General features: G+C 34.2%; 2 protein-coding genes across 4 annotated transcripts; both read right to left on the bottom strand.

Annotated features, from left to right (window-relative positions):
• Positions 1–2,808: 2,808 nt before the first annotated feature.
• Positions 2,809–9,172, bottom strand: pimr138 (Pim proto-oncogene, serine/threonine kinase, related 138). Its single transcript, XM_073933666.1, has 7 exons — positions 8,711–9,172; positions 6,412–7,155; positions 5,939–6,081; positions 5,273–5,651; positions 4,739–4,915; positions 4,533–4,621; positions 2,809–3,988 (listed from the first exon to the last, which is right to left on the bottom strand). The coding sequence occupies exons 1-7, from the start codon at positions 8,841–8,843 to the stop codon at positions 3,965–3,967; spliced, it is 1,689 nt and encodes a 562-aa protein (XP_073789767.1). The 5' UTR covers positions 8,844–9,172; the 3' UTR covers positions 2,809–3,964.
• Positions 9,173–13,940: 4,768 nt separating this feature from the next.
• unc93a (unc-93 homolog A) lies at positions 13,941–26,442 on the bottom strand. 3 transcript variants are annotated; one of them, XM_005170182.4, is made up of 8 exons: positions 26,266–26,442; positions 23,666–23,847; positions 21,393–21,622; positions 21,191–21,316; positions 19,221–19,438; positions 18,110–18,245; positions 16,458–16,589; positions 13,941–16,253 (listed from the first exon to the last, which is right to left on the bottom strand). In XM_005170182.4, exons 1-8 carry the CDS (start codon positions 26,362–26,364, stop codon positions 15,961–15,963), a joined length of 1,416 nt encoding a protein of 471 aa, XP_005170239.1. In that variant the 5' UTR covers positions 26,365–26,442; the 3' UTR covers positions 13,941–15,960. The 3 variants fall into 3 exon arrangements, with proteins under 3 accessions (XP_005170239.1, NP_001038381.1, XP_073788823.1); NM_001044916.1 differs by having other exon boundaries at positions 15,961–16,253; positions 21,191–21,310; positions 26,266–26,352; XM_073932722.1 differs by lacking the exons at positions 13,941–16,253; positions 16,458–16,589; positions 18,110–18,245; positions 19,221–19,438 and adding an exon at positions 20,617–20,775.
• Between the last annotated feature and the right edge of the window lie 871 nt (positions 26,443–27,313).

The following is a 27,313-nucleotide window of genomic DNA, read 5'->3' as shown; positions in this document are numbered from 1 at the left end:
TAGTTTGTTTTAATTTACATCTAGGGCTTTTTTTTTTAATAATCGCTGCTGTCACTAAATGTTCTGTTCTCTAAAATGTTTTAATGTATGAACATAAAGTAAAAAAAAACCATGACCATGTGTATTGAAGAAAATGTATTAACACTTTTATTAAAGCGCTAACATAAGAGATTGCTCCCAATATATGCAGGATAATAAAACACTCAAATTCAACAAAGTATTGCAAATACAATTACACCCTCTAGTAATCTCATCTAAATTTTTTATTTTGTATGCATGGACTCGGTGAATTTTCCTGTTAATTAAAAATTTTATTTAATGTTTTCTCTTCACACACATTTAATGAGATGCACTCATTCATTATATTATTTTTTTTAAAATGGTTCCAGTTTTGCCGATAAAACAGATTTGCAGAAGTATCTATATTTATATAATCAATATAAAACAGTCATTCACAGTTAATCAGCAGTCTGAGATGTTTTAACCGTCTGTTTATTTCTGATGCTGGGATTCTCCTGATGTTTGACACGAATGAGCTGTTTAAAGTTTCTCTCTTTGTTCTGTTTTTTAGCAGACTCAAGCGTATGGAGAACATCAGAAACTGGACACATATACCACATCCACAGCAGACATCTTTCTTCAGTGATTTTATTTTCAGAGGAAATGCAGGTAAAAAAAACAACTATTATTCATCTTAGAGTGTGTTCTTGATAAACATTAAAGCATTTCACTTTATTAACACTCCTGATAACTCTGACTGTGGCTAATAAAATGAGTAACACATCAAATCAAAAACCAGATTTCATTGTATTTCCAACTTTAAAATAGATTTACATTTAGCAGACACTTATATCCAAAGCATGAAGATAATAGAAGCACTTCAGATCACCAGAAAACAACAAGATGTAGACACAGTGACAAGTCTGAGTTATTTTAGCACTGTTTAAATTTTATTATTATTATGAAATAAACAAAGAAGCAGGACAAAACGGATAGCTAAAGAATACAATAGGGAGTGCTGTTGTTGGAGGATTAAGTGCTGCTGAAACAGATCAGGCCTCAGTTGTTAGTTGTTCTTGCTCACAGCAAGAAGGTTGCTGGCTTGTGTCCTGGCTGGCCAGTTGGCATTTCTGTGTGGAGTTTGCATGTTTTCCGTGTGTTTGTGTGAGTTTCCTCCAGGTGCTCCAGTTTCCCCCACAGTCCAGACACATGCAGTATAAGTGAACTGAATTAACTAAATTGGCCGTATTGAATGAGTAAGTGAATGAGAGTGTATGGGTGTTTCCCAGCATGTTGCTGTGTTGCGGCTGGAGGGGAAGCATTTTTACAGTGCATTTGTTCTCAAATGCTAAAAACTCCATCACATGTATGCTTGTACATCAAACACATTCAGCTCAGTAGCGTTAAATCCAGCTAATCTTTGTAAAATCTACAAATGTTGTCATTTTTAATCCTGAATGATCTCATTTGAAACACACAGTAATCAGCAGTAATCAGCATTTAAAAAATAGAAGAAACACTTATTTTGGACATATGTGACTTTATTTTAAACTTTAGTACAAAATTCATCATTGTCATCAGTTGTGAGGCTTGTCGCCCCAGACTAATGTCAGTTTTTGTCCGTGTTCAGCTCAGCACCACCTTTAAGATGGGCAGTTTCCAGTGGCACCACGTGGAGGAACGGACATCGCCACCTATATATACAGGGTTTGGATTATCACTCACCATGAACTACAACTACACACAAAATCACTAGTCAATAAATGATGTCCTCCAACCATAAATCATATACCACATTAGCAAAACATTAGACTAGAGAAGGTTGTATATGAGGACAATATTAAAGCAAATACTAAAGGTAGTAACTTTATTCATCTTCAGAACACAAATGAAGATATCTGAATGAAAATAATGAAGATATTTTAGTTAAATCTGAGAGCTCCTTAATCTCTCATAGACAGCAAGATTCCTGACTATGAGAATACTTTTATGTGCACATAAAACAAAAATAACTTTATTCAACAGTTTCTTCCCTCAGTGTCAGTATAGGGCACGCGTTCACGTGTTGCGCCTCTGACATATAACCTTGGATGTGCCTGTGAAGTTTTTAAGAGAGGAAGTCAGAGAGGAAGTCGCACAGGCATCCGTGGGGTATATGTCACTGCACAGTGCTTGTGAACGCGTGCCCTATAATCACACTGAGGAGAAGAAACTGTGAATAAAAATGTTTGTTTTATGTGAAGCCGTATGATCTGTTTTGAGGATGTTTTTTTACTGTTTTTGTGGACTTTGAGTCTGGATGAGGGAGCTCTAACATAAAAATAAAAATAGTTAAAATAGTTCTGAAGATGAACATGAGGATGAGTAATAAATAACATAACTTACTTTTTAAAATGTTTTATTTAATAATTTTTTTGTTTCTAGAAGAATTTCTGATTGGTCAATAACATAACATAATAATATAACCAGTTATAGATTTCAAGATAGGCAGGTTTTTTATAGTTTTATTTATTAATTATGTTTTTATTTTATTTTTTTACTTTTTTAATGTTTTATTAAATAATTTTTTTGTTTCTAAATGAATTTCTGATTGGTCAATAACATGGCCAGTTATAGATTTATATTTCAATATAGGCAGTTTTTTTAATAGTTTTATTTATTAATGATGTTTATTATTTTTTTTACTTTTTTATTGTTTTATTTATTATTAATGTTTTTATTTTATTTTTTTACTTTTTATAGTTTTATTTATTAATGATGTTTTATTTTTTTATTTTTTACTTTTTATAGTTTTATTTATTAATTAATTTTTATATTTTATCAGGAGTCTCTCTCCTCTGGCTCAAATTAAATTTCTTAGAGAGAGACACTCAAAATATATGGACTTGAACTGGGAACGACACATAAAACAAAATTAACTTTATTCAACAGTTTCTTCCCTCAGTGTCAGTATAGGGCACGCGTTCATGTGTTGCGCCTCTGACATATAACCTTGGATGTGCCTGTGAAGTTTTTAAGAGAGGAAGTCAGAGAGGAAGTCGCACAGGCATCCGTGGGGTATATGTCACTGCACAGTGCTTGTGAACGCGTGCCCTATAATCACACTGAGGAGAAGAAACTGTGAATAAAAATGTTTGTTTTATATGAAGGCGTATGATCTGTTTTGAGGATGTTTTTACTGTTTTTGTGGACTTTGAGTCTGGATGAGGGAGCTCTAACATAAAAATAAAAATAGTTCTGATGATGAACATGAGGATGAGTAATAAATAACATAACTTACTTTTTTAATGTTTTATTTAATTTTTTTGTTTCTAGAAGAATTTCTGATTGGTCAATAACATGGCCAGTTATAGATTTATATTTCAATATAGGCAGTTTTTTTATTGTTTTATTATTTTATTTATGCTTTTTTTTGTTTTATTATTTTTTTTACTTATTGTTTTATTTTATAAGTTTTTTTTCTAGTTTTGTGGCCAAATTGACTGGTGAGTGATAATGTTCATTGGAAACCCTGTATATATATCAGTTGATCCCAGTGATCATTGGTCAGGAGTCTCTCTCCTCTGGCTCAAATGACATTTTTTAGAGAGAGACACCCAAAATATGTGGACCTGGACTGGGAACGACTGAGATATTTATTTTTATTTATTTAATTTTTTTATACATTTTATTTTAGCATGTGGAAGTGTAAAAGTTGAAGCAAAAGCTGATATAAAAGTGTGGGAAGGGCTATGTACACTATATGAAGGTCTAAACTGTTAAGTGCTTTATCTTTTTTGTTGTTGTTTTCTTTACAGGAAGCTTAATTAGAGCCAGTGTAAATGTTAAAATAAGAGCTATGACACTGCAGAACCAAATTATGTTCAGCTTTCTGTGGATAAAGTTATGTTTAGCTAAAGGACTATGGTGGTGGGGTTTAAAATGGCTAGATCCACCCATTAAATGAGGACATTTCTCCTCAGTTCTAATCCTCTTCCTTGTTCTCCTCCTGAAACAAAAACAGTGATCAGGTTTACAGCATTATTGCATTAGACAAACAACATATAATTAAAAGAAAAGCAATAAAGTATTTTTAAATAAATTCAATTAAAAAAAAAAAAGAAAATTTAAGAGCACAGGACTGTCGTCTAACACTAGCTGGGTTTCCATCAGCCTGTGTTGATGCACCTTTTCAAGTATCACATGAGAAACACGTTTAAATAAGAATCCCTTAATTTACAAAATGTTTTATACTCACTTGAGGTCATTTTGGATTTGTGTGAAAAAGGGTTCATGATGGAAATGCATTTGTCAATTGAACTTTGATTTCTCAATTAAACTCCCCTTGTTTACTGTTGGTTACGAGGTTACCAATACTACATTTCAGCTGCTCGACCAACTTGATGGAAATCATTTGCTCATAATTCACATTTATAATTACAAAATATATATTTAGTGAACTTTGAAAAGATGTGCTTCACATTATAATGGAAACTCAGCTCATGACAGAATCATTTGACTGATGACAAAATCCTTTAAAGTCTTTACATTACCTTAAACCAGGCATGGTCAAGGAGTGCATGCAACTTGGGTCGAAAAGGGTAGTTAATTTCCAGACAACTGCAGAGGAAATCATTGCATTCTATGCAAAAAAAAGAAAGAGATACATGTTATTATTGCCTTGAAGTTTAAACATGCTTTTTTCATTGACATTCAAAATGTTCTACACAACCATCTTTAGCTGAAGTGAGGATCTCACCTTTTGACCATCCATCATGCTTTGCATGTCCAGAATTCAACCTGAAGAGGTCACGGTTTTCTGGGAAATTGTTGAATATTAGCAAATACTGAAGAATCCCGAGTGTCCACACTGTCGCTGGCTCAGCATCGTATGTGTTAACACCTTTAAACTCGGGAGGGCAGTACTGTGGTGTGCCTGAAAGAAAGAGATTTTGTTTCCATTAGCACAACATTTAAATTTCCATGCAAAAATGTAAACAATAATATAGATCAGGGTTGCTCAAACGCAGTCCAGGAGGATCTGTGTCCTGCAGTTTAGCTCCAGCCCCACTTAGACACACCTGAACAAGCTAATCAAGCTCTTACTAAGTACACTAGACATTTTCTGTCAGGTGTGTTGAAGCAAAGTGGAGCTAAACTCTGTAGGCCACCGGCCCTCTAGCACTGAGCTTTGACACCCATGGTATAGATAAACAACAGTGAATGTTTCAAGAGTCTTATGTGAATGACCCTTGAATGATCAGCTCCTTATAGCTTTGAGGGATTTACTTACCCCAAAACTCTGTGTAACCGTTCTCATTAAAGAGGGCACCGCACCCGAAGTCAGTCAGTTTGACTTCTAAGGTCTCTGGGTTAATCAGCAAGTTCTCCAGCTTGATATCGCGGTGAAACACTCCACGTTTGAGGCATGTGTCAGCTGCAATTGTTGCCTGGAACATGATTTTCCGTAACACGTCCTCTGCAACAATGCCTTTGTGGTCTTCTAAAAAATTACTTAAGTCCACACAGGGTATGAGCCGCTCTAGGACCATGAAGTAGCAATCAGCTTCCACCTTCCAGTCCAGAAGATCAACAATTTGTTTAACCTTGGGGCCTTTAGTAGCAAGATAGTGCAGAGCGATCTCCTCTGGAAGTAGTCTGTCAAACCCATCCTAGAAGAAAGACAGTTGTTAGGATCATTTGATGGAAAAGTTATTTCCTGTTAAAACTGTTGGTGACGTCTAACATAAAAACCAGTGGGCAGATTATAGAGAGCAAAACAAAGACAGACACATTTTCAAAGGAGAATAACTGACACTTAGCATGTTTCTAAAATATCTGCAAACATATTATGGTATTTTTGTGCTCTAAAAGAGTCAAAAACTTACATACAGCACCCTTAATATGACATGTTTAAAATAGAAACAGTTAATCAGAGCAAAGAGCACAGACTACTTACAACACGGATGTATCGCCTGTCCTTGAAATCTGCAATTTTTACTGCCACTTGAAGACCATCTTGTAAACGGGTCGCTGCGAAAACGGTTCCATAGCCTCCTTTGCCCAGCTCAGCCCCGATTTCATAAGACTTTGAGTTGATCTCTGTGAAAAGAGAAAGAAGAGAAGTTAATCAAATGTGAGAATTAGTGACAGTGGAATGAACCAACATCATATAAAACCTTTTTGAATCTTGTCTTCCCTATATGTATGATTATGGTTTTAATAATTTATATATATATATATATATATATATATATATATATATATATATATATATATATATATATATATATATATATATATCCATCTCTGTTATCAGCTATCCCTGAACAAAATGTGTATTAAAGCCAATTTAAAGAATTAAAGTCATAAAAACACTAATAAAATATGCATGTCTGTTGGGTGAGTAGGGTGTCATGATCGTTAACTTACCAATGATGTGTGTGTCTTTGTTCTTCTGCTCTTCTGGCTGAGGTGGGACAGCGCCCTTTGTCTGACAGGTTGCCCCTTGAGCGACGTCATCTTTACAGCCGGGCTCAGCAGAGACCACATTTGGAGGGTCGTCATGACTACAGCCAGGCTCAGCAGAGACCACATTTGGAGGGGGGTCATCACCGCAGCCGGACTCAGCGGACAGAAAATCTGTAGAGGCGTCATCACCACAGCCGGACTCAGCGGACAGAAAATCTGTAGAGGCGTCATCACCACAGCCGGACTCAGCAGAGAAGAAGCTGCTGTAGGAGCTGGCTGTGAGCTCAATACTACAGTTGAATCCGGCTGAGTAAATCTCTTGAGGAACATTATCACTACTTCTGGAGGAGCTGGCCGAGTCCTCACTGTGACCATCGACAGACTCTACCAGTGATTGTTCTTCACCGTGAACACTGTCAGGCTCTACCAGTGATGGTTCTTCACCGTGAACACTGTCAGGCTCTACCAGTGATGGTTCTTCACCGTGAACACTGTCAGGCTCTACCAGTGATGGTTCTTCACCGTGAACACTGTCAGGCTCTACCAGTGATGGATCTTCACCGTGAACACTGTCAGACTCTACCAGTGATGGTTCTTTACTCTGACCATCAACAGGTTCCTCCAGTGATGGTTCCTCAGTCTGAACATTGATCTGTTCCTCCAGATGAAAAGATAATTCTTCACACCAGTCACCGATTTCTTGACCTGAAGGAAGGAATAATGTGAAACAAAAGATTTTAGTTTTACTTAAATAATATTTATCCAGAGTTTATTATTTATATAAACAAATTGGTCATTAAATTAAAGAGGTCACACAATGAAATTACTGTTCATAATCAAATTCACTTTAATTAATGATTTGTTTTGTATAAATTCATGTCAATATGAACTTATAGCTGTTATAGTTTGTATCATATAACAATAAATAAAATAACCCTAAGCTTGGCAAAAACAACTAAAAACTATGAGAAAAGTTTTCATGTTTTCCACTACAAAAACCATTAAAACATTAAATATCAGCAATTGTTATCCATTAAAACCACTGCATTGTGTTTTAGGACATATTCCTGAAGGATTTAATGGTTTAGGATTACAAATTACAAGCAGAGACAAGGGATCAAACAGGGGTGTCGAACTAAAATCACTAAAATTTTGTGGGTTTTAATATTTTATTTGTTGATTTTTGTATGGCAGTAAACAATATTTCTGTTCATTTTCATAACAAATTATAATGTTTAGGTGGAATCTTAGAGCTCCTTCATTCTCCATAGAGAGCAAGGGTCCAGACACATTCAAAGGCCAGAAAGATACCAAAAACATCCCAAAAAAAAAACAGAGGAAGCCACGCTCAGGCATCCAGGAGTTTTATCGGTCCAAAGTGCTTGTGAACGCATGTAACACTGAAGAGAATAAACTGTTGTAAGTATTATCGTAGCTTGATAATATACCGATTGAACCACTGTTGCCATTTGGTCTGTTTGAGGAAGTTTTGTGGTATTTTTATGTACTTTGAGGAAGTCGGGAACCTTGCTGTATATGCAGGATGAGAGAGCTTTCAGAAACAACTTCATTTGTGTTCAGAAGATGAAAGAAGGTCTCAGGGGTTTGGAGTGACGTGAGGGTGAGTAATTAAATAGAGAATTTGCATTTTTGGGTGAACAAACCCTTCCATCTTGAAGCAGAGAAAATGATTTTGTCTTTACAGATTACGAATGCATAATGGAAAACTTTATGCAGAAGCAAAAATACTTTACTCAGTTTCTGTCTTGTTTTTAGTCCAAATATCAAAACATGAAATAAAGAAGCATTTTCTTGACAAGTAAAAATACAGTGTTGTTTTCAGAAATATGTGAAAATAAACTGAGTTTTCCTAAAAGCAAGCTAAATAATCTGCCAGAGGGGAAGGCAAATGTATTTCTTCATTGGCAGATAATTTTGCTTGTTTTAAGAGGGGAAAATAACTTTATTTTGACTCAATATTTATGAAAACCAGACAATATTCTTGCTTGTCTAGAAAAAAAGATTCTTGATTTAAAAATTTTATATTTGGACTAGAAACAAAACAAGAGCTATTATTTTATATTATTGTTGACACCATATTAGACACGTTTGTGTGAGCAGTTTTCATCAGGCCTGTATTATTATTCACTTTGTTTTTGTAAATAATGTTTTACAGTAAGGTCTAATAAGTGTAGAGCCCTACAAAGACTCCAGTATACATAATGAGCAACATGTTCTTATAACACAAAACATTATTTACCATCACTGGTGGCCACGGGGGGTACCGTGACCAGTCCTTGACGGTCGAAGCTTTCATCTTGACCTGAGACGGTGGAATTGATGGATCTTTCTCTCAGGAAGAGAGCAATTACTCCGAGTACGGTAAATAACATTTTTGGGTTAATTTCCGTACACTTAAATATGAGAAATGTTAAATAAACCTACAATAAATACTGAAATTCACTAAGTAAAGCTCGTTTGTCAGAGTAAGCCTTAATAAATCGTACGCTATCAGTTGACAATGTACGAAAAGCAAATTATTCAAAGCGAACTTTGTACAACTCAACTAAACACTTGTCAAGTAAGAGTAATTGCGAATGTGGATTGTAAGAGGTGTCTCTCGTAAGAATTCGAATGTGTTCCAGCGTTTCCCAGCCAACTGATACGTGATTGGTCAGTTTTGCACTGTGTATCTTTAATCTTCTCTAGTTAGCGGTTGTGTGTTTCCTTCACGGGTGTTTTTTGGAGCAAAATAAACTGATTTTTCAGGAAATCTTTGTTTGACTGTTTCCTGTTTGATGAATCATGACTGGTCGTTTGGTGAACTCGAGATTCGTTTTTTAATCATGGTTGATTAAAAACATTTACAGGTAAGATTTGTCTTAGCATTTATTTTGTTCTTCAAATGTAAGTTGTTGGCGATAAGCGCTTGTATACACATTAAACACAATATATTATAGTGTATATTATATCAGATTACTAGATATACACTATGACTCAATTTACTCAGCAAAATACAGAAGTTATGTACGTTAACAATGAATTTAATAAAATGGCGTCATGTCTTACTGGGTGAACAATCTGATTCATTCAATAAACTAATCAGTTTATGACGGAATAATAATATAAAAAAACACTAGTCATGTCAAAAACTGTTCACCTATTCACTTTTACTAATCTCTCCACCAGCAGTTATGCAGTAAGAATGTGTGTGTGTGTGTGTGTGTGTGTGTGTGTGTGTGTGTGTGTGTGTGTGTGTGTGTGTATATATATATATATATATATATATATATATATATTTATATATATATAATGCAATTTAAACACCAATTGTTTTCTTTTATTTGATTGTATTTATTAACAGTATTATGAAAATAACCAACGTTATTAATGAAGTGTTTTGAATTATGTAAACATTATATCTGTGTGGTTTTGGTCAGTGTCCTGCATTCAGTCAGTGTCCTGGACTATCACTTTCTCATGTTGGATTTTAAGAAATGGCACTTAAAAATGCTCTCAAAATTCAAAATACACTTAAAAAAATTTTGAAAAAAATGATAAAAAAACTGGTCAAAAAATGCACTGATCTTGTAAGAGTGTCTATCTCTGCACATATCTGAGTGTCTATTAAACATTGCTGTTCTTGGTTTAATAGGATGTAGAGGAAATATACACAGAGAATGTGAAGCGACAGAAAGAAGAACAAACCTCCAAGCACCACAAGTATGTAGAAAGCAGATTATTGCATGTTTGTTGAGAATTGTTTCTGAATATTCATTACAGGGATCATGATATGAATTAAAGACATGGATTTATATTAATATGTTCTTAGATATTCTCAATAAAAAGGGTTTTACAAATGTACAGTGTCCAGCATAAATGAGTATAGTGTGTCCCTTTGAAAACTAAGTTTTTTTTTAAATAAAATTTCTCATAATCGACAGTCTGTATTACTAACTTTTATTAAACAGTCAACATTTAAAGCAGTTAAAGAGTATGTTCATTACATTTTTATGATGATAAAATCATATATTTAATTTTAGTGAAATATATACATACTGTTTTTTTTTTTTACCAAATTTCTGTTTAACGTAGAGATTTTTACAACACATTTCTAAACATAATAGTTTTACTTACTCATTTCTAATAACTGATTTCTTTTATCTTTGCCATGAGGACAGTAAATAATATTTGACTAGACATTTTTCAAGACACTTCTATACAGCTTAAAGTGACATTTAACTAGGTTAGTTAGACATGTTAGGGTAATTAGGCAAGTCATTGTACATACACTGGCCACTTTATTAGGTACACTTTACTAGTACCAGGTTTATCCCCCTTTTGCCTTCAGAACTGCCTAAATCCTTCATGGCATAGATTCAACAATGTTTCGACATATTAAGGTTTGAAATGTTGTGCGTTCAGAGATGCTCTTCTGCAGACCTCTGCTTTAAAGAGTGGTTATTTGAGTTCTATCAACTCAAACCAGTCTGGCCATTCTCCTCTGACCTCTGGCATCAACAAGGCATTTGCGCCCACAGAACTGCCGCTCACTGTATATTTTCTCTCTTTCAGACCAATCTCTGTAAACCCTAAGAGATGCTTGTGCATAAAAATCTCAAAAGATCAGCAGTTTCTAAAATACTCACTTAAAAAGTTTTGAAAAAATTTATGGAATGAGAATTCAAACTGGTCAAAAAATGCACTGAACTTGTGAGAGTAGCACCACCAGTGTCTATCTCTGCACATGTCTGAGTGTCTGTAAATCATTATAACAATATTAAACATGGCTGTTCTTGGTTTAATAGGATGCAGAGGAAATATACACAGAGAATGTGAAGCGACAGAAGAACAAACCTCCAAGCACCACAAGTATGTAAAGAGCAGATTATTGCATGTTTGTTGAGAATTGTTTCTAAATATTCATTACAGGGATCATGATATGTATTAAAGGCATGGATTTATATTAATATTTTCTTAGATATTCACGTTAAAAAGGGGTTTTACAAATGTACAGTGTCCAGCATAAATGAGTATAGTGTGTCCCTTTGAAAACTAAAGTTTTTTTTAAATAAATCATCTCATAATCGACAATCTGTATTGCAATAACTTTACTAACTTCTATTAAACAGTCAACATTTAAAGCAGTTAAAGAGTATGCTCCTAACATTTTTATGATGATAAAATCATATATTTAATTTTAGTGAGATATACATACTGGTTGTTCTTTTGTCTGTTGTACCTTTAGTTTGTAAATCGTATTTTGGCATCTTTAACCCACGGCAAAGTGTGCATGCATAGCTGAGATTACAACTGTCTGAATACTCATGCGCAGCTGAGATTGTCTAAGATTGTATCTCATCTGCATCCAGGCTCTGTTGGTCCTGAGTAAGAGAGATGTTAACAGTAACACTGCAAACACCCAAAGACTGGAATAATTATTCAAAAAACAAATTCACTTAAAAGATTAATTTACACAGAAAACAGCCATTGTAAAAATAAAAATATATTTGGCAATTCACCTGTTTTTATTGTATTTTTGACCTAATAAACGCTGCCTTATGGTGAGCAGAAAATACTTTTCCCTCAGAAACATTAAACAAAATATGAATGTCTCCAAAATTTTGACCAGCAGTGTAACATGTAAACCATTATCTTATTTATATAATTCATTCATATATGCAAGGAAAGGCTTTATAGCAACAGGTTGAAATTCTGTCACATAAAAAAATGTAAAACATTGAAAACACAAAAAATGTATCTAAAAAATTATTGTTTTAATGTCTGACTTCTGTAATTTATAACGAAGACCAAGAATATATATTATCTGGTAAGAATCCAAGCATGTTTAATAGATGTTACACAATTCCCCATAAATCTTTATTTAATAGTTTTGATAACTGTCATAAGAAAATCTGTGTACATGCCACATTTTTATCTCTGTCATTCAGAAATTTAACAACCAAATTATTGTGTAATACAGTGAGGATGCACTGGAATATTTTTACCCACAGCTTTGCTTCTATTACAGTATTTGTGTAAACAGTAATAGCCACTGCAATAAAGCAGACATATTGAAAGAGGACCTATTAAATGCCCCTTTTTACAAGATGTAAGTCTCTGGTGTCCCCTGTAATGGATGGGACACCAGACAATGGAGTTGAGGATCCACACCCAGTTTAATAAACAGATTAGTCAGACAAGCAACGGTCAAAACAGGGGCAAACACAAGCATACATGTAATCCAAAATACAGAAAAAAACAGGCGAATGGTCAGGACAGGCGGCGAAAACAACGGAAACAAAACATTGTAAAAGGTCAAAAACACGATTAGACAAGACAAGGAAAAGCTTTGTAAAGTTACAGACTAGCAAGACTCAGCAAAGAAGTGTGTGTGTGTATGCGCTGTGTTTATAGTCCTGGTACTCCATGAGAATGATCTTCACCTTTTTGTGTGGGTGTATCAGACCAGATAGTTCACAGCTGTAGCAGGAGTTGATTGCCACAAAGCATCCTGGTAATTGTAGTTCATGTGATTCCAGATGTGTAGTTCTCAAGCTATGCATAGATCGCCTGTGATCATGACATCTCCAGAGTGTGTATGTAAAGTTTCAGCTCAGAATACTCCACAAATAATGTTTTATAATTCTTTGAAACAGCCCCCTTTAGGCTTTGATTCTAATTGTGCCATTTTGGTGACTGTCGGTTTTAATTGAAATGCTTGTGCCTTTAAAAAGAGGGTGGAGCTACAAATGCCTATGTGTCAGCATAGTGGCTGATTCAAAACTCTAATGGCGGATGGCTGCTTCTCACTTACGTCTGTCTATGCTTATGAGGAAGAGATTGTCACTAATGGGCGGGGCTTTTCCCAGTCTGATGCCACCTACAAAGGTAGAAGTGTTTCTGTTTTTATCAAGTGTGATTATAAAAAATTGAATGAATTATTTTTTACCATTAGAGGCTCGCTATATTCACAGACTGCTGCCACAAAACAGTGTTTAAACCCCTTATAAAGTGATTTTTGTATAATATGTGCCATTTAAAACGTGAAACTTAAAGAGACTAGAAGAAAAAGAATAAACAGACTAATCTAAAATTATATCTTGCTTCCTTCCTTGAATAAAAACCTCGTAATGACTCAATTGGACTATCTATATGAGCTTCTCAGGAAGATCCATTCCTGCGTGCCCTTTAGACTTAGCTGATAAAAGCTGTAAACGTTGTCTTGTATGGAAATCATAATGCATGTGCAGATTTTTATGTCAGATAAAAGCAGTTCTATTCTATCTTGTTTTGTTAGTGAAGTGGCGTTGAGGGAAAGATTATATAGTATAATAATATGATTATTATATCGTTTCTTTCTTTACAATGTCATTTGCGATCACATTTTATTATCTGGATCTGAATTTACGATTGTCATCATGTAGAATTGGCTTGTGATGCAGTACTGAACTTTGATTTACCACGGAAACATACATAGTCACCAGTAATTTAATTTAAAATCACGCTTTATGAGAACAAAAACAGTTTATTTACTTCATATGTACAACAGTTTTAAAATGAGTCACGCAAACTTACTTTATAACCATTTTACAGGTCTATATGTCTATGTAATTTAAAAGTGCAAAAGTGTTAACCAGACATATTTAACATATTCATTCTGTTTGTTACTTACTGTGAATGACACAACAAACATATTCAACCCAGGCTCATTCTATTCTACTTTATACAGTTTTGGAGAGCACCAAATACTTCCCAGGAGCAACTTTTTTTAAAAAGTTTTTGTTGTCGCATATCCACCAGAGGCTGCTGTGTACTCTTTTTCAGATCTCAGATTTCTCTCGCGAGTGTCATTCGCACCTGCTGTTACGTAAATCCACCAGAGGACGCTGTCGAATGACCGAATGATAGACTGACTTATCGACTGACCCACCCTCCTCCTTTCTTAAACCCAACCAATAGTGTTTTCAAACGCAGCGATTGACCAGCGCCCACCCACTTCCCTCAAGCCAACCCACAGTTTGCAAAGGCAATCCAGAAATCGAAAAACCTCCTGCTGATTTTTACCATGTTTTCTGATTTACCACATACTTACCCTGTTATTTATTGTTTATTTTATTTTTTGGCTTCTGTTTTTGTTTTAGCTGCTTTCTGGATACGTTCTTCTCTGGACTCAAACCCCTGACATTGTGGTCAACTCCTCCCTGTGTCTCAAGTCTGCCAACGTACGTGGTGAGCTACATGACAAACTGGTAACTGCAGGAAAGCTGTCCATACGGAGGTAAGCGGTCAGCTGGTAAGCGACCATATCACCCCGTAGCGTTTGTTTTAAAGACGAAATGCAGCCATACGTACTTCTGGCTACATAATCCGTGATCTCCAGAAATGTATATAGAGCTACATTTTCAGAATGAGCCTATGTCGAACATATTCAAAGAAATATTAATACACTGATAAGATTTATAGAAAGATACTCTATGAAAACAGGAATCTTTTTCAATACTGTAAACATGCTGTAAAAATAATTTCTGAAAGACAACAAAAACAATGTACATTTTACAAATGAAGATACAGTTGAATTGTTAGCCCCCCCAGAATAATTTTTTTACCCAATTTCTGTTTAACGAAGAAAGTTTTTAACACATTTCTACTAACTGATTTCTTTTATCTTTGCCATGATGACAGTAAATAATATTTTACTAAATATTTTTCAAGACACTTCTATACAGCTTAAAGTGACATTTAAAGGCTTAACTAGGTTAATTAGGCAAATTAAAGTAATTAGTCAAGTCATTGTGCAGTATGTACACTGGCCACTTTAATAGGTACACCCTACTAGTACCAGGTTGATCCCCCTTTTGCCTTCAGAACTGCCTTAATCCTTCATGGCATAGATTCAACAATGTTTCGACATATTAAGGTTTGACATGTTGTGCGTTCAGAGATGCTCTTCTGTAGACCTGGCATCAACAAGGCATTTATGCCCACAGAACTGCTCTTTACTGGATAATTACTCTCTTTCGGACTATTCACTGTAAACCCTAGATATGGCTGTGCATGAAAATCCCAATAGATCAGCAGTTTCTGAAATACTCAATCCAGCCCGTCTGAAACTAACAACCATGCCACATTCAAAGTCACTTAAATCACCTGGCATGTAATTGGTTGATTAGAAATTAGCGTTAACGAGAAGTTGGACAGGTGCACGTAATAAAGTGGCTGGTGACTGTGTAATGATGTTTTTTTCTGTAGACAATCGAAAAGAATATATTGCTTAAGGGGGCTAATAATGTTGACCTTAAAATGTTCTTTAAAAAAAATAAAAACTGCTTTGATTCTAGCCGAAATAAAAAATTTAAGAGAAAAATCGTTATCAAACATATTGTGAAAAATTCCTCGCAGTTAAACATCATTTGGAAAATATTTGAAAAAGAAAAAAAATCCAAGGAGGGCTAATCATTTTGACTTCAGCTGTATATACTGAGGCAGAAATATCATCTAGAAATATATTTACAGTTGCGTCTGGGAAATAATATTGTCTTCTTTGTCGTCTTTCAGCTTGGGCTTGATTGGTTTGAGGAAGTCCTCAGTAACTTGTGGAGTCGGATGCTTGTACTCGTTGTACTCCACGTAAAGGTAAGTTACCATAGTAAGAGCCAGAACTGCCAAAGCTATGTAGATCTTGGTGGACAGGCAGATGAATGTGCTGTAAGCAAATGCTATGACGAAACCCAGTGACTCCCACATGCGATAGTTGGCGAAAGCTGCTTCTTTATTCTTAGCAAAGAGGATGCCATAAAGTGCTGCAGTGAAGTAAAATACAGAACAGTAAATAAAAGAAACATCTATCCATTCATCTATGCCTTATATATCAACACAGCAATGACAATTCACTTTCATCAGATTAGATTTATCAGACTCTTTATCAGACTTTAAACCAAAACTATCCATTTTATATTGGTTATTATAGCTTGACCTTATAGTTGCACTCAGATCGAGCCCCTCACCATTGGTTTGTGTTTGCCACACAGCGTCTGCCATTCCCCAGAGGGCCGGAAACACGAAGAAGATGGCCAGCTGGTCTGGATGAGGCTTCCAGTACAAAAGACCCAGAAAAGAGCCCAGGTTTATTGCTGCAGCTGTAAAAGTGGAGAAAAACAGAATGAGCATAAATTCTAGCAAGCAACAAAATTTTACATTTTATTATACAGTTGAAGTCAGAATTATTAGCCATTTTGAATCCCCCAATTTCTGATTAACAGAGATTTTTTCAACACATTTTTCAACATAATAGTTTTAATAACTCCTTTCTAATAATGGATTTTATAATAATTTGATTTTATCTTTGCCATGATGACAGGACATAATTTTACTAGATGTTTTTCAAGATTCTAGTATTGAGCTTAATGTAGTTAAAGGCTTAACTAGAGTAATTAGGCTAGTTAGGGTAATTAAGCAACTCATTGGGCTCTATTTTGTCGATACACAAGCAAAGTGCAAAGCACACCCTTACACATTAAGAGCGAGCCAGAATCCACTTTTACTATTTTAAGGACGGAAAAATCCACTTTGTGCATGGTCTGAAAGGGTAATGCTTATTTTCTTAATTAGTTAAAGGTGTGTTTTGAGAATAAACCAATCGGAGTCTGATGAACAATGATAACGAAGAGTGTTCGAAAAACTGAGTTATATCCTAAAACGCATGCTATGACCTATATGGTCTAAAACCTGACATGTGGGCAAATCTAAGCTTGATTTTAATAAAACAAATATAAATATGCATATAATAAATAATACTGCTAATAATAATAACATTATACAAAAGCAAATTGTTATGAATAAACTGAAAAAGCCCCCGAGATGAAGAAGGCATGAAATTATCTGGTTTTTATATTTTTTTAGGCTAGAAAATAATATGTTTAGTAATATTTTAATCATATATATATATATATATATATATATATATATATATATATATATATATATATATATATATATATATATATATATATATATATATGATTAAAATATTACTATATATATAATATTTATAATATTATATATAATATTATATATATCCTATATATAACCTTAATATTTTAATTGCTTTACATCTTTTGTGTATTAAGCAGTGTGTCAGCGAGGCTCACAACTAGCGTGGTCTGCGAATTATTATTATTATTCTCAAAATATCAACGCACCAGCAATGCGCCTCAACACGCCTCCGTTTTTAGATCAGAACGCCTATGGGCGCACATATGAGTCCAAATGCATTTGCTATTTAAACAGCGTGGCGCAAAACATCAAAACAACTCTTGCGTCAAGCTGAAACTAGCAAACAACAATTGCATCACGCCATGCGCAACATTGCGCCAGGTGTATGATAGGGCCCATTGTATAAAAGTGGTTTGTTCTGTAGACAGTCTGAAAAAAAACCTTAAGAGGGCTAATCATTTTGACCTTAAAATGATTTTTAAAAAAATGTAAAAACTACTTTTATTGTAGTTAAAATAAAACAAATAAGACTTTCTCTGTTGGAAAAAAATATTATATGAGATACTGTAAAACATTCCTTGCTCTGTTAAACATCGTTTGGAAAATATATGAAAATACTGGCTAATCATTTTGACTTCAACTGTATGTCAATCACTTGCATTACCCAAGCAGAAGAGGGCAATTCTTCCAGTGTACTGAGCCAGTCTCCCAAACGCAAATGAACACAGAGAGTTTGAAGCTGCAAAGCAGATCATCACGAAACCAACGTTATGTATTCCTAACGCACAAGTCACGTAGTTCTGCAGAAGGAAGAGGATCACAAACACATTCAAGTTATATTTCATTGGGATGGGTTAGTTTACATGCACCCCTCACTGTAAAAACATGTCTGAATTAAGGGTTTTAAATTGCATTATGGGACCTTGATCTTTCCTCCAACACCTATTGTGGTTAAAAAGTGACTTTTATTGAGATGTGTAACAGTTTGAAGTAATACAATTAGGGGAACAGAGCTGTTCTGTGAAATATTTATTCTTTTTTAAATATTTCTCAAGTGATATTTAATGGAGCAAGGAAATTTTCTCAGAAGTCTTATTTGTTTTATTTCCGCTGGAATAAAAACAATTTTTAATTTTTTAAATCATTTTAAGGTCAATATTATTAGCCTCCTTAAGCTATATTTTTTCAATTGTCTACAGAACAAACCATCATTATACAATAACTTGTCTAATTACACAAACTAATTGACCTTGTTAAGCCTTTAAATGTCACTTTAAGCTGAATACTAATAACTTGAAAAATATCTAGTCAAATATTATTTACTGTCATCATGGCAAAGATAAAATAAATCAGTTGTTAGAAATGAGTTATTAAAACTATTATGTTTGGAAATGTGTTGAAAAATCTGCTCTCCTTTAAACAAAAAATTGGGGAAAAAATATAGAGTAGGCTAATAATTTTGACTTCAACTGTATCGTCCTGGCTTGTTTATTAAAATACTGTACAAAAATCTGGTCATAAACAGTCAGTAGCTTACTTTCTTTTTTATTTTACCCACTTAATTCTCTCTATATTATTTTGTATACAATATTTTGTTTCAAACTACTAAAATTAAACATTTGTATTTTTAACACCAGAAGTCGACAGAGCAGAGATCAAGCTCCCATAATGCAATTCATAACCATAAATAAACAGAGCAAAACCTGTGAATAACAAAATAGTACACAGAACCTGTTAACAAACGAATACAAATTATAGTGCAGTCTGTATTTTACCTTTGTGTATTCACCAGAAAGAAAACTTTGCTCAAATCCACTGTACATGGTCAACGGGATGAGCAGCAACAATCTGGGGTCTCTCAGGAGCTTGAAGGTGGCCAGAAAGGTGTCCCAAAAGGATTTGTTGCCCTTAGTGCTGCGAAACTCTTTAGCCTCATCTCGATCTATATTGTCCAGGAACACCGCCACGAAAATAATGGCCAGAAGCCCCACACCTGAATGGAGCAAGACACACTTAGTTAGCAGTGTTGGTGAGTAGCTAGCTACAAATAGCTTATCTACTTGCTTAGCTGCATTTTTCAGAAGCTTGATAGTAACTCAGTTAGCTTTCCCGCTAACTACACAGTTTTTGTATTTTGTAATTTGCAAGTGTTTTCCATTTATTATGGTTTGTGAAATTACATTATGGGAGCTTGATTTCTGCTCTGTCGACTTTTGATGTTGAACATTCAACTCTACAGTTTAACAAAGTGATTTTATTGACATAGTTTGAAATACTGTAATGTATACGAAATTATGTATGTATCAGTATATAAATGTACTGGCAGTTTGTTACAAGGTTTTTGTAGCATAAATAACAACAGCAACCCAGACTATAAATCACTTTAAACTGTTACAAATGTTAATAAAAGTCACTTTTTCAAACTTTTCAAGGTTATAAGTAGTTGGAAGAAAGATCCAAGTCCCATAATGCAATTCAAAAACATAAACACACTAATAACATGAATCACAAGATACAACTGCTAAATCACAGATATTCTCTAGTGTAGCTATTTTTACAGCAAGTAGCAAATTAGCTAGACAAAAGATAATGTACATTTACTAAACATTCACTGATCTGAAGTGTTCTCCTACAAACACAGTATTTGGCTGTTTTCTGCAGCCATCTATTGGTACATCTTACATGTAATTATTTAATTTATTAATTTATTTTTGTTAATTTGTAAATAATGTTTATCAAGTAACAACAGTTAAAATTCAATCCATAAAATATTCAGTAAACAGTTGACAATTAACCTAAAGTAAAAACATTGTGTTAGGGCTTTAGTAAACTTTACTACCAAAATGTGTCACTTTTAAGTTTTATTCATTCAGTCATTTTCCTTTGGCTTAGTCTCTTATTTCTCTGAGGTTACCACAGCAGAATGAACCGCCAACTTTTACACCCTTACACTCTCACATTTACACACTACGGCCAATTTAGTTAATCTAATTCACTTATACCGCATGTGTTTGGACTGTGGGGGAAACTGGAGCACCTGGAGGAAAGCTGCATTAACACAGGGAGAACATGCAAACTCCACATGGAAATGTCAACTGGCCCAGCCAGGACTCGAACCTGCGACCTTATTGCTGTGAGGCAATAGTGCTAACCCCTGAGCCACCGTGTCACGCAAGTTTTACTATTTAAATTATTACATTTAAAATGAAATCCAGAATAATATAAATAAAAAGGATTTGTTGCCCTTAGTGCTGCGAAACTCTTTAGCCTGATCTCGATCTATATTGTCCAGGAACACCGCCACGAAAATAATGGCCAGTAGCCCCACACCTGAACGAAGCAAGACACGCTTGGTTAGCAGTGTTGGTGAGTAGCTAGCTACAAATAGCTTATCTACTAGCTTAGGTGCATTTTCTCAGGGGTTACCACAGCAAAATGAACCGCCAAGTTTTCCAGCATGTGTTTTAACAGAGCGGAAGCCCTTCCGAACTCCACATAGAAATGTCAACTGGCCCAGCCAGGACTCGAACCTGCGACCTTATTGCTGTGAGGCAACAGTGCTAACCTCTGAGCCACCGTGTCACGCAAGTTTTACTATTTAAATTATCACATTTAAAATAAAATCCAGAATAATATAAATTAAAACCACAGAACTTGTAATAAATAAATGAAATAATTTACTTATTTTAGTAAACCCTAAAGTGTTTTGGATAAAAATATGATTACAGATATTGTTTCTACCTACCGATGTAACAGCCTAGTAGTGTATCGACAAGGTGTTTTGATGGACGGGTTGAGTTTCCAATGACAGTGAAATTGTCCAGGCATGTTGACACACCGCAGAACTCCAGGTTCTCCTTGGGGACTTCAACTAATGATACATAAACAATCAATGCATATACAATTACCAAAAAAAGTACATTATCAGTGTTTTAATTGAGCTGTACCTATATTTTGGTCCTGGCCAAATATCAGAGATGACATGAGGTTTCCCCATACTCCAGAAGACTGAAAGATGAAGAAAAAGATTCCAAAATATTGGTTGATGAGATCCTGGCCTTTTTTGTTGTGTTTCTGGCCTTGCCTGTTTCCACTTATTGTAAGATAAGTGCATTTTGCAGACCACAGCGGTGAACCTCCCATTCCCAGGATGGCAGAGGTGGACATCAGACTTGCCCTGCAGACAAAAAAATAATAATAATTTAATTTAGAAAGGTACTGAAATGCATTGCGGGTGACACAAAATCACATAACTTTTTCATGCGCATACTAGAATTAGTTCGGTAAAAGTGTTTCCATCGTAGTTTATGCACATTTTTTTATCAACACACTAAAATCCTACTCAGTTATGCACACATTTTGAATATATGCATAAAAAATTGTTAAAGGAAATGCCAAGATGCGCACACATTTTTTTAAATGTGCAAAAAAAGCATGCATAACCGAGTAGAATAAAATTTTTATTCTATAATAAAATGTAAATAAATAGCTGCATGGAAACATAGATATTCACTTGCATTATATGAATCATCAAGACCACAGATTCAGTAAAAAAATCTTCTTTAACTTGTTAGGCAGCACCCACTTTGGATTTTAGGAACCATTGGAAAGCTTGTGGTCCATCTAGCCAGTTTAATACTAAAAAAATATAAAAAGTTTTACAGGCCAGTGGGTTAGCAAATCAACTGTACATTTTCATTTTTGGAGGAACTATCTCTCTAAATCTGTATTTATGTCTTATGTGACAGCTACTACTTTAGGCTCAGATGTTCAGATGCCAAAAGCAAACAACAAAAATGACTAATATGCAATTTAATATAATTCTTATTATCTTATTGGTTATACACTGTAAACAAAAAGTTAAGACAACACATATTTTGTATGTTGCTTTAACTTATTTTTAATAAGTTAATCAGGTTTCAACTAATTTTTTTAAGTTAAACAATGTTGAACCTAATATTTTAAGTCAATTTCATCGATGTAAGATAACTAGAAAATTTCATTTGATTCAAGTAAAAAAATTAAGGCAGCAAGAATTGTTTTTACAGTGTATCTATGCCTAATCTGAGAGCTCTGGAAGTGATTTATCTTTTCTAAACCGATAATAAAAAACTATTGATGTCTGTTTTAATACAGCACATGCATAAACTGTAGTGGACATCATGATTTTAGAAATTATTTGTGTTCAGAGGACCAGGAGCGTACTTAACCAATAAGCAAGGTAAGCAGCCGCTTAGGGCCCCAGGGAATTAGGCCAGGAGGCATATAATGATCATATATCTAAACTTTCATCATATATTGTAAAATATGTCTATAACCACTAAGATTTTAATGTTATTACTTTTTTTTCTCTGAGTAGTGAAACGTCCGTACTGCAGATGCAAATATTAAAATCACAAATGAGGCTATATAACTATATAATTTGTGAACAGGTATCACGGTGGCGCAAGGGGTAGCATGATCGCCTCACAGCAAGAAGGTCGCTGGTTCGAGCCTTAGCTTGGTCAGTTGGAATTTCTTTATGGAGTTTGCATGTTCTCCCCGTGTTAATGTGAGTTTTCTCTGGGTGCTCTGGTTTCCCCCACAGTCCAAAGACATTCGGTATAGGTGAATGAGTAGCTAAATTGTCCCTAGTGTTTGTGTGTGAATGAGTGTGTTTGGGTATTTCCCAGTGTTGAGTTGCTGCTGAAAAGGCATTCATTGCGTAAACGTGCTGGATAAGTTGGCGGTTTATTCCGCTGTGGTGACCTCTGATTAATGAAGGGACTAAGCCGAAAAGAAAATGAATGAATGAATGAATGAATGAATGAAGTCATATTTAGTAAACTTTTTTTTTTTTTTTTTTTATTATATTTAAGTTTATATTAAAAAGATAAAGGTTCCACTTCAAATATATTTTAATTTGCATTTTTATAAAAAAAAAAAATGTAATCTACAGAGAAAAGAAAAATCTATAGAGAAAGAGAATGTTTCGAGTTTCATTACTAGGGCCCCATACCTGGAATTGCTTAGGGCCCCCAAATCACTAAGTCTGCCCTGGCAAATGACATTTGACTAAACAGTGGAGCAAATTCTTTGACCCAAAAAAAGTATTCAATATTTCACTATTTAAAAAGCAGATTAGAATGGTTTCTGAAGGATCATAATGTGATGCTGAAAATCATCATAATTTTCCCACAATATTACAGTAAGCACATAAGGTAGAGAAATGGCAACGCACCAGCCTGGCGCTAGGTTTCCAAAGGAATACGCCACGTAACAACCCATAGAAACGACAATGGTCCATTTACAGCCCAGATTTTTAATCATAATTGGTGGCAGAAACATCGAGGACAGAATGATGGCTGCATAGATGACACTGAGCGAAATCACACCCATTCCTTCCTCAGCATTGAGACTGCTCTGTAACATACAAAAACTCTACTGTCAGTATAAATAAAACAACTAATCAATACTAATCAGTGAGACACACATTTAGTTAACAATGCAGCAGTTAGTTAACTATACAAATAAGTTATGACTAGTCAGTTGGCATTCCTGTGAATCTGCATGTTGGCGAGGGTTTTCCCCGGGTGCTCTGGTGCTCTTTGGAACATAATCCAAAGACATGCGCTATAGGTCAATTGGGGAGGCTAATTTGGCAGTAATGTATGAGTGTGTGTAAATGTGAGTGTGTATGGGTGTTTTTCAGTACTAGGTTGTGGCTGGAAGAGTATCCACTGTGTAAAACATATGCTGGAATAGCAGGTGGTTCATTCCACTGTGGCGACATTTTTCATTTTTACATAAATATATCTCTTACAGTGAACACTAAACATTATTTCTTCCATATTTTAACATTTTATTGAAAAAAATATATTAACTTCAAATGTGTGCCTTATTTGTATATAATATGCTTTTGGTGTGTATGAAATCACATTTGTAAATGTCATTTAATACACCAATATTGAATGTCTCGTCTTTTTGGGACAAATAATGAGACATTATAGAGCAAATAAGCATATTTTCAGTCATATTCATTCAATTTTTAGGACCTATAACAGGATGTCTGCAGGGTCTTAAAAAGTCAAGTACAATTTGACTTCATCAACTGATTATCTTTTCGGCTCAGTCCCTTTATTAATCTGGGGTCACCACAGAGGAATAATCCGCCAATTCATCCAGCATATGTTTTACGCAGCAAATGCCCTTTCAACAATAACCTATCACTGGAAAACACCCATACACTCCCATTCCCCAATACACTCCCAATTTAGCTTACCTGATTCACCTAAAGTGCATGTCTTTGGACTGTGGGGGAAACCGGAGCACCTAGACAAAACCCACACCAACACAGAGAGAACATGCAAATTCCACACAGAAATGCCAACTGACCCAGCCGAAGCTCGAACCAGTGACCTTCTTGCTGTGAGGCGACAGTGCTACCCACTGCACCACCACACCGCCCTTTGACTCAAAAAAAGAGAAGTCTTAAAAAGTCTTTCATTCACAGAAATATTGTGTTGTAGGTCTTAAATCATTTTAAACAGGTTTTAATTTCAAAAGTTGTTTAAGTAAAGTTAACAAATCAGGCCAACAACCATCCAATGACCAACAATCTATTAAGATAAGATCTACTTAGATATGTTTAATAGTTTTGATTTCAAAGAGATTTATTTCACAACAGCTGTTAAACGTTTTATAGCAATTTCTTAAGATTAAATGACCCAAATCAGGAAAAGAAAACTAAAATCTAAAACTAAATTCCTCATAATAGTACCAGCAATATATCCCTTTACATAATCTTTTATTTACACCAAAACAATTTAAGAAGAAAGTGTGAGTGAAAATAATATTCAATCAAAAGCAAACAAATATATATATATATATATATATATATATATATATATATATATATATATATATATATATATATATATATATATATATATATATATATATATATATAATATTGTATAATTTATAATTATATATATATATATATATAATTTGTGTAGTTTTATTTATAATAAATATACTTTTAACAATGTTAAACTTAAAACAAACAAAACATTATTTTGAAAAAAGTCTGTACAACTACAGTTTTCTTTTTTTGACACAATAAATGATGTGATTAAGAAATAACTACATTTGGTTTTTCCAATTCCATTGGTCCAATCAAGATATTACAAAAAATCCTCAGTGTTTAGCTTTGTAGAAGTCTAAAATCTCATTCATAATGGTCTTAAATGATCATAAAAAGTCTTAAATTTGACTTGATAAAACCCTGTATAATTCTAATAAATGGTTATTTACCATCATGATGCAAATCATGTAGAAAATTGCCTACATTTAAGAAAAGTCAATTACTTTGTTTACATTTTAAGTTATTAGGCATCACTTTTGTTCCAACAAAAAACAATTACACTACATTTTTAAGGTAACTGATTGCACAAAATGTATATGGGCTGAATTTAAACAAACAAATTAAGTTGATCATTGCTAAATTTTATTAGTTTGTTTAAATTCAGCAACAAGTTAAAACAATTTAGTTAATCCAATTAATCCTTTTTTTAAGCTTAGTTATTTTGATAAATTGACTAAAGTTGTTGCTTTAAAATGTGCAAGTTGACTTAAAGTGAGTAAATCCACTTTAACTGTTAAATTGACTTATTATAATTATATTCATAGTTTATTTACCTAATAATTTGAGGAAACGGGTTTACTTTGTAGGTTAGGTCCATTGATCACTTTAAAAGCATGTTTACTCATTTTTTAGGTAAAATTTCTATTCTTCAAAACAACACAATTATCTCTGATATATATCATATAATCTGTTACCTGTAAACTTTGCAGCCCTCCATATGCTGTGAATAATAACAAAAATCCAAAAGAAACCACCAAGACATTTTTGGTGTTTCGGCTCATAATTTTTTTCATCGTGAAATCCTGTAAATGCTTCCAAAGGGAGAAATTCCTACTGCAAAACGTGTCAGTTTAAAATAAACCAGATACTAGATTGACTTGGAATTCGCACTGAGCTAATATAGCGAGCATGAACATGCTGTAGGTCAAAGTTCAGTGTAATGTAGTCGTAAAGGGATGCAGCATTTGGATGACTAAAGCTAGGTCAATGAAAGGCAAAACTGCTGATCTCTTATCAGTCACTAAAAGTGTTTCCAAAGTTGGAAAAACACACATTGCCATTCTAAAAATACTGAATGTTGTTAACACTGAAGATAAAATGTAAATACAACAAGATTCAAATTGTGCTAATAGCCTTCGTGCAGTAGTTAAGTGAGAGGTTTTATGATGTCAGTGTGATGATTGTTTTATTGTGCTAATTTTCTCAAGTATTATCTGACATGTGTTATCACATCAAGCAAAACGTGCTGCATATTTTTACAGTAATACATTTAAATGACTGATATTATTGCTCAGTTTGTTCTCACTAAATGTATAGAGGAGAGATGGTTTGCATTTGGTTTAAATTAGTTATCATATGCTCAAGGAGTTGGTGTTTTTTTTTTCTTCTGTATACTATCACAATGATTACAGGACCAAATTGGTAATTATACTGATTAAGTGTTGAGTAAAAGGCCCCTTGCATAGTTTGAACCTACAACCTTTCGGTTATTAGCCTAGATATTAGGCTGTAACACACTGCCTTTTGCACCTATAAGCTCAGTTACCATAGCATCACTATAAACAGACAGTAAAAAACAAAACTGTAAAACCAACTGAATCAGTTTTGTTCATGTGGACTCATACAGCTAAAAATGCTGGGTTGTTCCCCTCAAATTTGGGTGAATATGGACTATCCCAAGCATTAAGTTAAAACTGCAGCTGTAAAAAATGCAGGGTTTCACACAATTCCTTCATGTTGTCC

Source organism: Danio rerio, chromosome 20, assembly GCF_049306965.1.
Source record: "Danio rerio strain Tuebingen ecotype United States chromosome 20, GRCz12tu, whole genome shotgun sequence".
Lineage (NCBI taxonomy): Eukaryota > Metazoa > Chordata > Actinopteri > Cypriniformes > Danionidae > Danio > Danio rerio.
Note: the sequence above shows the minus strand (reverse complement) of the source record. Positions and strands in the feature narration are given on the sequence as shown.